The sequence below is a fragment of the Vigna angularis genome, chromosome 4, assembly GCF_016808095.1.
Source record: "Vigna angularis cultivar LongXiaoDou No.4 chromosome 4, ASM1680809v1, whole genome shotgun sequence".
NCBI lineage: Eukaryota > Viridiplantae > Streptophyta > Magnoliopsida > Fabales > Fabaceae > Vigna > Vigna angularis.
The window spans coordinates 41553773-41564637 of record NC_068973.1 but is presented as its reverse complement, the minus strand read 5'-3'; the positions used below and the strand labels follow the sequence as shown (position 1 = coordinate 41564637).

General features: G+C 27.2%; 2 protein-coding genes across 3 annotated transcripts; both read left to right on the top strand.

Moving 5' to 3' along the window:
* The first annotated feature begins 707 nt into the window (after window positions 1-707).
* Window positions 708-1805, top strand: LOC108330529 (uncharacterized). Its single transcript, XM_017565009.1, has one exon. The coding sequence runs from the start codon at window positions 708-710 to the stop codon at window positions 1803-1805; it is 1098 nt and encodes a 365-aa protein (XP_017420498.1).
* A 1748-nt stretch (window positions 1806-3553) lies between these two features.
* Window positions 3554-6387, top strand: LOC108330999 (uncharacterized). Of its 2 annotated transcripts, none has more exons than XM_017565602.2 (5): window positions 3554-3764; window positions 3912-4064; window positions 4202-4562; window positions 4684-4841; window positions 6044-6387. In XM_017565602.2, the coding sequence occupies exons 2-5, from the start codon at window positions 3978-3980 to the stop codon at window positions 6305-6307; spliced, it is 870 nt and encodes a 289-aa protein (XP_017421091.1). In that variant the 5' UTR covers window positions 3554-3764; window positions 3912-3977; the 3' UTR covers window positions 6308-6387. The 2 variants fall into 2 exon arrangements, with proteins under 2 accessions (XP_017421091.1, XP_052733166.1); XM_052877206.1 differs by having other exon boundaries at window positions 3560-3827.
* Window positions 6388-10865: the final 4478 nt, after the last annotated feature.

The window sequence follows — 10865 nt, the reverse complement described above, 5'->3', positions numbered from 1 at the left end:
TATTATATCTTTAAAATGTTAAATAATAAATTATTATATCATAATATTTTTAAAATATAACAAAATAAATTTTATTTTGAAATATTAAAAAATCAATCATTATATCATAATATTTTAAAAATACAAATATAATAATAAATGATTATATTATGACATATTATCTGTAAAAAATTTAGAAATATTTCATAAGATATTTAAATTTAAATTTTTTAAACAACTATAATTTCTCAAATATTCCAACAAAGTTGTATTGCCTTCTCCCAACGCCTCTAATAAATTAAAATAATATTAGATACACATAATAATAGAACCACTGGATAAATCATTTTCAAAAGGTTTTAACTCCTTTTTATTACTTTTCGAATTTCAGAATCCAAAGAGATATAAGATAATAGGAGATATAGCAAATAATATATTCTGTTACTTCAAACCAGTTTCATTAATATCAGAATTCGAACATCCAACTTTCAATGTTTGAAATAGTATCTCAAAATTACAGACATCCATGGAAACGATAATTTTAAATTACACTCATTATCTATATATCTCCTATATTATCTTTTTAAAAGATATAACATAAAAAAAAATCTTATATCTTCATCTTTTATCAAATCCTATCATATTTTTCTTTATATATATTCTTCCATTCTGCCCGTTTTTCTCAGTTTCAAAGACATACACATAGCGTCTTAAATTTTTTGGGATCAATGGAAAGAAAGAATTCAATGGAGTTAGAAGGAGAAGTAGATCTCACTCTCTCACTCAGGTGTGGTGGATCAGAAGAAACAACATCGTCTTTCTTTTTCCTAGGATCAGAGAAACCAACAATACCTTTCCTTTTCCTAGGATCAGAGGAAACAACACCTTTTCTTTTCCTAGAAGACTCTTTTCAATCAAACCTACCTTCAATGCAAACAGATTTTCCTAATCTTGATCTTAGTCTTAACCTAAACCCTAACCCTAATTCTTCTTTGGCGTCATTTTCCAACGACAGCAACACCTATCTTTCGTTAGCATCTTGCAACCACAAAGCCAACCCTCCAAACGCACCTGCTAAAGCGACCGAAAATGTTTCCTCAGTAAATTATTTTCAAACAAAATTACCCTTACTCCAAACATTTTGTTCTGATCCTAACTTTAACTTTAATCCTTCTTTGGAGTCACTTTCCGGCAACAACAAAACCAACCTTTCGTCGGCATCTTGCAACGACAACACCAACCCTCCAAATGCACCTGCTGAAGCGGCAAAAAATGTTTCCACAGTTAGACGCTCTTTGGGTAAGTCTCGTCGGATTTCACGTGCTCAACGGAGCAAAGGAAGGAGCGAAATTGTTCCTGCGTTGTTTCCTTGGGCGAAGAATCAGCGAGCCAGCGTCCACAGTAAGGAATATCTATTGGAGAATAATATCAACACCATCAAAGGAAAGGTTCACTGCAAGAGGTGCGAGCATGAATTCGAGTTGAGTCTGAATTTGGAAGAGAAATTGAACGACTTATGTCAATTTATTAGCAAAGGAAAACATAGGTGGCATAATAGAGCTCCACATGTTTGGACGAGTCCGGTGTTCCCAAAATGCCCTATTTGCGGAAGAGAAAGCAGCAGCAGACCCATCCTTGCCAAAAACAAAAAGGAGATAAATTGGTTGTTTTTATTGCTTAGCCAGATGCTTGGTTGCTGCACACTTAATCATCTCAAATATTTCTGCAAGCACAATGAGGTCCATCGAACTGCTGCCAAAGATCGTCTTCTTTATGATACCTATAAGAGCCTAGTCAATCAGCTCGTACCTGGTTTTTTTGTTTGATTCTCATTAGATTTTCTCTCATTAGGAACCACTTTTGTGACTAAGTTTTGTCTTAATATCAAGATTTGTTTATTTGTTTTAAATTTTCATGTTAGTTTTATAATTGAAGTTTGTTTCAAGCGATGTTTATTTATGATTCAGTATCACTTTGATTGTATAAAGGTTCTTATATACGTTGCCTTTTCAAGAAATATTAATTAGCTTTTGAACACAATATTTTACGTAATATATGATTGGAACTCTCGTTCACTAACAATAACATTAATTTATAATATATAAATAAAATCACTTTATATAAACCGGTTTTGTGAAATAAATTAGACTAAAATCCACCTTCTAATGATATGAAAGTCATGAGTTTAACTCAATTATTATAGCTTACCTTGGTTAACCTTGCAGTATTAGAGAAAATATATTCTAAAAGCTAAGTGATAATAATGAATGTATAAAATCATATAAGAATCATATTTTCTAACAAGTGAACTGTTGCATATTCAAAGTAAGTTGCACCAGAATTAATAAATCATTGGTGTTGAACTATACTTATAACTGGGAAACATCTTACAATCTTTTACAATCTGTTTTTGAAATTTAAGTTTATAGTCTGGTTTTCTGTACAATATACATTAACCATTTTTTATTTTGAGTTTCATAATATCAAAATGTCTAACTTGGTTTGAGTTTTAATTTATATCTAATACGGTAGAATAATAGGTTATATTTTTTTCACATAACAATTATTGTCAATAATTTTGCTTTAGTATATAATAACCTTAAATATATTGGTACTAACATATTAAATATGTTTCTGTTTATATTTTATTCAGCGGAGTTAAATGGTCAACATGACTGACTTATACAAACAATCAAGTGAATATATTTTTATTGTTTTTAACTAATATATATTTTTCGTTTAGTTTAATACAAAGAAATTAATATACTTTAATATCAACATTGTTGTATTATAACTTAAGAAAACAAATTAATTATATATAATAAATTTTCTATTTAAAAAAATTATTTTAGTTGAGAAGGGAAAATTAAAAAAAAAAATGCATGCGACAACATTCAAATTTTATTTGGCATGGTTTTATTTTGTTTCTTTGACAACCATAGTTCACACAAGGGCGACATAATAAAAAATAGTAATAATGACTATTTAACACCCAAATTTATTCGTGTGAAGAAAAGTTTTTATTTTGAAAAAATAATAATAGTTGTAAAATTTGCAATGCAATATTTTTACAATTAATTTCAAATTAAATAAAATTAATTAAAAGTAATAATAAAACAAAATACAGATTAATTAGGAATTAAAAAAATGTATGACGGAAATAAAATAAATTAAAGAATTTTCGTTTACTATTCCACATACTTCTGCTCAACGGATTTCAAAAATCTGTTAAAGAAAAAATTATTTAATAAATTTTGAAATTTATTATTAAAGAGTTTTCAAAGATTTTAACAATTTATTGAAAAAAATTTATTTAATAAATTTTAAAATCTAATATTGAAGAAAAAAATATTGAACTGATTTTGAAATATGTTGAAATACGAAAAAGATATAGGATTTTTTTAATTGCGAAAATAATTTTGGAATTTTTAAAAGATATGAGGGTGCAGAGATAAATGTGTGGAGGTGCAGGAGAAATACTCATGTAGCGGGGTTGTGGTTTGGGTTACGAGTGGGCTGGATCGAAAAGCCCAATTAGCCAGCGAAATGGGGGTCGAGGCATTCACCAGCAGAAGGTATCACTCGTTCTTCTCCTCCGTTCTCTTCCTCTCTAGTCTTTCTTTCCTTTTCTTATTCTTTCAAACCCAAAACCCTCCGGCAGCTATAGGAGGTTGGGCAGCCAAGGGCGAGCGGTAGGGCATTGAATGCTGTTGGTAACGGTGGGTGAGTGAATTGGAGTTAAGGCGTGGGGGTTTTCGTTTTGGAGGCGCTAGGAGGAATTCTAGGTGGGTGAATGCGGGTTTCCGTTTAAGTCTCGGTGGTGATGATTTCTATAATTGATACAAAATGTTAAGTTGGATTCTAATACATGATTAGTGTTATCAGATTTCTTGCTATATCACTGAATCTGCAACTAACGAGATCTTTTACAGGGACGCGTCTTATATCTCTTTATACCGTAACTTACCCTTCCATTATACAATCAATTCTGTTTCTTCATGGGAACTATTCAAGCCTTCGTTCATTTATTAGCATGGGTTTCTATTACATGGTCGCCTGGAATTGTTCATTCACTTTCACCTCTGGTTAGTAAAAAAAACCCTTTCTTTATAAATGATCTTCCCTTGTCTTTGATGAAATAGAAATTGATGGGACAACCTTGCAGCATTATGATATGTTTTATTTTCCTTTAATTTTGTCAAATGATTTCTTGCATTTTCAGGTTATGGATTCCGAAAAATTTTCTCCCATGAATAAATTTCTGATGCAGTCCTATTATGACAGACACACCAATTTACACAATTCCGATTTCGAAAACTTTGTGTCTCAAGAAGTCACTTCTAGCTTGTGTGAAGTGCTTCCAGATAATCATGATCTTGTTTGGAGACTGTCAGATATAAAGCGCAATCTTACGGGTGAAGGTTCCCATCGTAGTGTGTCGACATTGATCAAATTTCAAAGCCAACATTTAAAGTCTCTGTCTGAACTGTTGAGCCACTCATGTGAACTCATAATTATTGAAAGACTTCCTTCCGGAGTTTTTGCTGACCCATTTGAGTTACAACATCTTGTTCATCGTGGTGGTAAATACTCTATCTACATTTGTTATTCATATTTGTACAGAAAAATGTAAAAGAATTTCATATTTGTAATTTTAGGATTGTTAATTTGTTTCTTTTGAGTTAGTTACACTTTGTATTGCAGTGTTCAGTGACATAGCCGTCTTTGGTGATACAAATTTGGAGCTACCTTCATTTTTGTCCAATCGTTCTGTTGTTGAAATTCACTTAGTTGTAGACCCAAATATATTTCAAAAGCCAACTGATATCAAGACTGAGCTTCCCTTGCATGCTCGATATCAAGTAAGACTGTTATGTTTCAGTTACTTTACCACATTCATCTAAGATTGTCTTTGAAATCTAATGTTCTACAAAAGCAGTAGCAAATTACGAAGGAATTGTCAGTTTATCACCATGATAATTGCTTCAACTAGACATCCATATGTAATTATAAACAAGTTGAAGCAACATCACCTAGGCTAATTACTTTTTATTTACCACCGATTCTAATATTGTAATACTATGCTAATAACACTAATTTGTTCCTCTGCAAATAAAACGAATGTGGCTTTAAAAAAATACTATAGCAGTACGAGGATCGTTATCAACTTCTAAATTTCTCCCTTCTAGTTTGAAATTTACTCGAGTTCTGTTAGTTTGAGTATGAGACGACCAAAAAAAGGAGGAATGAGACTGCATATTTAGTTATAGTCACAAAACTTTACTTAACATAAGAGAATATATTGGAAAGCAAATGTGAGAGGTGTATTAGTAACATTTGTCATACTAGTGTTATTACATGTCATTTAGCAGGGTACACTATAGAATATGACACTGCCTTTGAAAGGTTTTTTGATAGGAGATTTTACGAAAATTTAGTACTAATGAAATGTGAATAAGTCCATATAAGAGGTCAAGACATCATTTTCAATAAAAAATCTTAAGACAATAAGTTTGTGGATCATTTTACTTATATATTAGTCATTTTATTCACTTTTACATAACGTGAAACTTTCAACTTACCGTGACAAATTAAAAAAATTTATTTCCAAATCCAATCTTATTTACCTCTAAATTGACTCAAATAAACAACAAAAAAATTTATTTTTAAATCCTCTCAAATCCCCTCAATTACTCTCCCTCAAATCCACTCAAGTGAACAAGACCTAAGTGTGAGTCGGAACATCTTTCCCTCGAGTACGAGTGTCTTAGTAGTAATAAACTCTTAAAACTTTTAGGATTTTTCACCTACTTTATACTTTTAGAATGAACCATCAGCTCTGGTATTATTGTAAGATATTTTGATAGGAGATTATGAGGGTATCAATAAGGGGTGAAGCAACCCATGTAAGAGACCAAGACACAATTTTCAATCAAAAACTTTCAGACAATAGATTTGTATGTTATATATATATACTGGTTATCTTATTTTGCCAAACATAAAACTTCCTACTCACATTGAATTCTTTAAGAGTCTGAACTAAATCATTTCTCTCTTTTTGCAGTCTCTAAATGAAACTGGGTACTCAACAGTTGAATTTGGTGCACCGGATATGTTAGTTCGTTGTAGCACAAAGGACAAGGTGGAAAATCACTATTGCTTCTTCCAATTGGAAAAAGGTGATGCTAATGTCTACGACAGTCATATTGTTTGGAGAATACCTTCTGGCATAAATAAGCATGTTGGTCTTGTTTCTACGGTTACATTTACTGCAGCTTTGTTATCAACTCTTACAATTGTTGTTGCATCGTTATATTATTTCAAATAAATGGTTGAAAAAAGATTTAAGAACATCGTGACAATATTGATTTAAATTAAAGAAGAAAAGTCTGAGAGAAATTTTAGCATTGGAAAGGGGCAGGATGATCCAAATTTAAGCATACAATGGATAAAACAATTAATAACAAATATTAAAAATATGAAATTATAATATAGTTGACTAAAAACAATTAATATGTATCATGTATATATATTTAGAGATGGCAATCTGTTTTTGAGAATAATATTGTTTAAATTTGTCTTTGTTTTAATGAGAATCTTCGTATTGACTGAGTATAAGCACATATATGAGTAATATTATTTTTTTCAATTGAGGGATATTATTTTTTTCAATTGAATATAAGAACAGAAATAACTATATACATATATGTTCCGTTCTGGTGTTCATACTTTGTATTCCATAGTTTTTTTAATCTGGTGTTCATACTTTGTATTCCATAGTTTTTTTAAGTAATATATATTACCATTAATATGGGTATGAGAATGAGACTTAATATGGTCCTTTTTCTCATACTCATGTTGATGATAATATATATTTATCCTCGTTTTGTTTTTGTTTAAATTAAATTGTTTATTAATATATATATATATATATATATATATATATATATATATATATAAAAGATATTTTTCACTCTTTTTATCTTGAATGAGAATTTGTCGTACTCCACCATGTAAATTACTAATTCAATAATCACATTGTTTCAACTCTTTATGTTGCTCTTTTGATATTTCACTAAATCGTATAAAAATGAACTAAGAGTACAATGAAATAAAATAAAAGATAACCTCTATTTGTACATCCATGGGTGATCTAGAGTTACATTTTTAAATCAAAATTAACTCCATTTTAATCTATATTTTATTTTACAATCTTCTGAAAATTTATTAGTTTGTTTTAATGATACATTAAGTTCAGCTTAAGTTGGATTCCTAAGGCTATGCGAATTTTGTCAAAATTTAAAACTAAACTCAGAATTTTTGTCAAAATCTATTATATAATTTTATATGACTTAAGGGTTAATTACAGAGAATTTGAATATATTTTTCTGTTATAACTTTTTGACACACCTTTTCTAAAAAAAATATAATTTATTATTTCATAATTTTATAATTTCATAATTTTATAATTTTTTGATTTTAAAATTTTAAAAATTATAATTTCATAAGTTTATACATTTATAGTTTTATAAAATAGTAAAACTATAAAATTATAAAAATTAACTTTAAATATTTGTATTTTTTTATTCAGATATATAGTTTTTACTGTCGATAAATTTTGATATATATTAACTTCACCTAAGTGTTATTACATAATTGATTTGAATTTTTAGGCTTTATGTGTGTAGTTGGATGAACTGATTATCACACCTACATTTTGGTATGAGTTGGGTCAAATTTAATAATCACCCCACATCACATAAATACTCTTTTCTAATTGTCCTCTTTTGAATGAATGAAAGAGACAAAACTGTCCCTACAAACATTATACAACCAAATTTCAAACTGTACTACTAGTTGAGGTATTTATACTAATATTTTAATTTTTCATATAGTAATAAATTTGGTGATGATTGATTTATTGTTTTATAATTTTTAAATTTTTAAATGACATATTAAGTTTTTGTTTAGAAGAGTGAATTCAAAATTTTGTTTGGATTAAGGATAAAAATAATAAGGAGGGACTACTCTTTATTTTATGTTGTTTTAATGTAAATTATGTTTTTAAAACTTCGTCAATTCAGAGTAATGTTAGGGATGCATGTGACATTGTTGTTGAAATTACTTTTTAAAGAGTATATAAACGTGATTATATTAATTTTTAGAATAATAATGAGAATGTTGACATTTGTATATTTAAATTGATTTTAATTCCTTATTTTGATAAAGTAATGTTATATTCTATTTTTATCTCAACTTGGACATGTATTTATTGAAACTTTATTTCTTTTGTTATTAACTTATACGATTTTTCTTTTTTTATGATTAATGAGAATGAGGATATGCCTAATTGTACTTTGAACTATATTAATGTTATTTTTCAAAAAGTTGTTAAAAAACTTTACTCTTTTAATATGAAATGTGTGGATTGGAGAATTTAATTTAGTTGGATATTGTTCCTCCACCTAAACCTTTGGTTCTTTAAAAGTTATATGATAATTTATCTATTGATTTGCATATTTAAAAAAGGGGTTATGTTCTAAGTGTTTTTTGTATGGAAACAATATTGAATTTTTCTCACGTTTGTTCTTTCATTGTTTTATTATTAGAAGTTTGTGAGAATGATTGAAGGGTTTATTTTTAATATTTTTAGTTTTTCTGTCTATATTTGATTGTTTGGTCTATAAAGTCTCATTATAATTTTTTGTTTGAAGTGATTAAAGTAACTCTCATTACTATAATTATATGGATGATTTGAAACATGAAAAGTTTTAATAAATTTCATGTTCAAATTACTTTTACTTATACTATTTTCAAATTAAATAATTAGTGCGTATGACTAATAATAATTTTAAAAAACATATGATTAATATAATCTTTGATTTTTTTATAAAATTTTCAATATTGAAACAAAGAAGTGTATAGTATTTTTATTTACAAGATAATATGACAAATTTTATTTATTAATTAGTTTAAGATGGATATTAATGATGCAACTAGGAATTATCCTATTGGTATTTTTAGAAAAAGTCGTGATAAATATGTAAGTAGTTTTTTTAGTTTTTTTTTTACGAATACATTTCTATTAGTGTTTGATTTTTATGGATGACATTTTTTTATCAACAAGTAATTTATTGGAGCATTAAAGTTTCTCATGTTGTTTTACAAGAAAATATTGGGTTGATTACTTAGTTAATTTTACTGTTATTCACAAATAACATTATAAATAATTTAATGTTTTACCTCCATTTATTTTATATATATTTTTATAATATGTATAATTTATAAAGTGTAATATTTATCATGTGATTTCTTATGTTTTTTTATATATTTTATTTTAATAATATCTCATGTAAAGATAAGTGAATGTGGACTTTAGTATTAGCAAGACGTTAGTGATACTAATACGAGTTTATTGAGAAATAAAGGTTAATAAAAAATTATTAAAATGAATGTTGTATAGATATTATATTTGTATTTTGTAATAAAAATTAAAACATGTAAATAGATAGAAACACATATACAAATGAACAGGTAAAGATTTATTTTTTGCATGTATTTTACTTCATTGTTTGTAGTAATTTTAAAGATGTTTTTAATAATATTCTATTCATAAAAAAAAATCAATACATAAATTGATAAATTCAACAAAGAAGAATCTATAGAATTAAATATCTTCAGATAAAATACATGAACTTTTTCAAATATTTATTATATTATGTTTGCTTTTGTTAATAAAAATACTTATAAATAAATAGTGTTCTCAAACAAAATATCGAATTTGATTCAATTTACTACGAGTTTATTAGTTAATGAGTTAATTCAATCAAGTTTATTTATCAGTTAATTTAAAAAATTTAAATTTGACTTATTAGGTATCACTTACTTAAATATAATTTTTTTCTTTAACCTTAAAATATAATAATATTTTTTTAATTAAAATCTAAATAAAATTCAATCAAAATATAATATAAAATGATATTAAACTCTAAATATAATCAAAAAATAAAAAAAGTAAAATACTATTTTAAATTATTCAATCTTAAAATACAAAAATACAAAACATATTAATACGTAACATTAATTATTTTTGTCATTTATCTATCTATAATATAATATCATAATGTTAAATGTACCATGCACAACATAGAAAAATTCATATTTAGAATTTCATTTTTTAATATAAATTTAAAATTTATGATATGTTGATTACTCAATCCATCACATAACAGGTTTTAGTAAACCGGATTAAAGTTTAACTGTGTCAAAATTTCAAATTATTTTTAAATCTAACTCAACTTAAATACTTCAAATTATTTTTAAATGTAACCCAACTTAAATTCACATAAATGAAATTAACTCACAGGTTTTAATTCATTTTTAATAACACTGCTTATAAATAGGACTCTATCTGAGGCATTAAAAACGTTCGTCGTGTTTCTCTCTGTACCAAACATATTATTTTTCTTGCAATTTTTCTTGCAATTTTTCTATTCAGTAAGAAAACAAATTCATTAAAAGAAGATAACATGTTCCCATACTTTTTCCTTAAAATTGCATTTTCTTGTTCTTTTGACTCTGCCACCTCCATTATTCTAACAACCCTTAACTTCAACTTTAAGTGCATGCATGACTGAACAGTCTCATTAACCAATCAAAAAATTGCATGAACAATATTCATGGAGAAGATTTCAAAAAATACCTATTTGTCCTTTTCGATCAAACACATCAAGCACCTCGCACACAATGCAATTTAAAAACCAACAAATTAAGTTCCAATCTGAGCAGCATCTGCTAGATCTCTTCCCTCCCTGAATTGTCCTTATTCTGCAACACCGGTACTATAATTGAGCTTTTGCATTTTTGCACATAACAATATCTGAAAC

What these genes read in the sequence shown, in the direction of transcription:
- LOC108330529 (XM_017565009.1), top strand. Translation starts at nt 708, where the DNA reads ATGGAAAGAAAGAATTCAATGGAGTTAGAAGGAGAAGTAGATCTCACT.
- LOC108330999 (XM_017565602.2), top strand. Translation starts at nt 3,978, where the DNA reads ATGGGAACTATTCAAGCCTTCGTTCATTTATTAGCATGGGTTTCTATT. An exon ending in ACATCTTGTTCATCGTGGTG is followed by an intron (nt 4,563 to 4,683) that starts GTAAATACTCTA and finishes TTTGTATTGCAG; the next exon opens with TGTTCAGTGACATAGCCGTC. An exon ending in CCTTGCATGCTCGATATCAA is followed by an intron (nt 4,842 to 6,043) that starts GTAAGACTGTTA and finishes CTCTTTTTGCAG; the next exon opens with TCTCTAAATGAAACTGGGTA.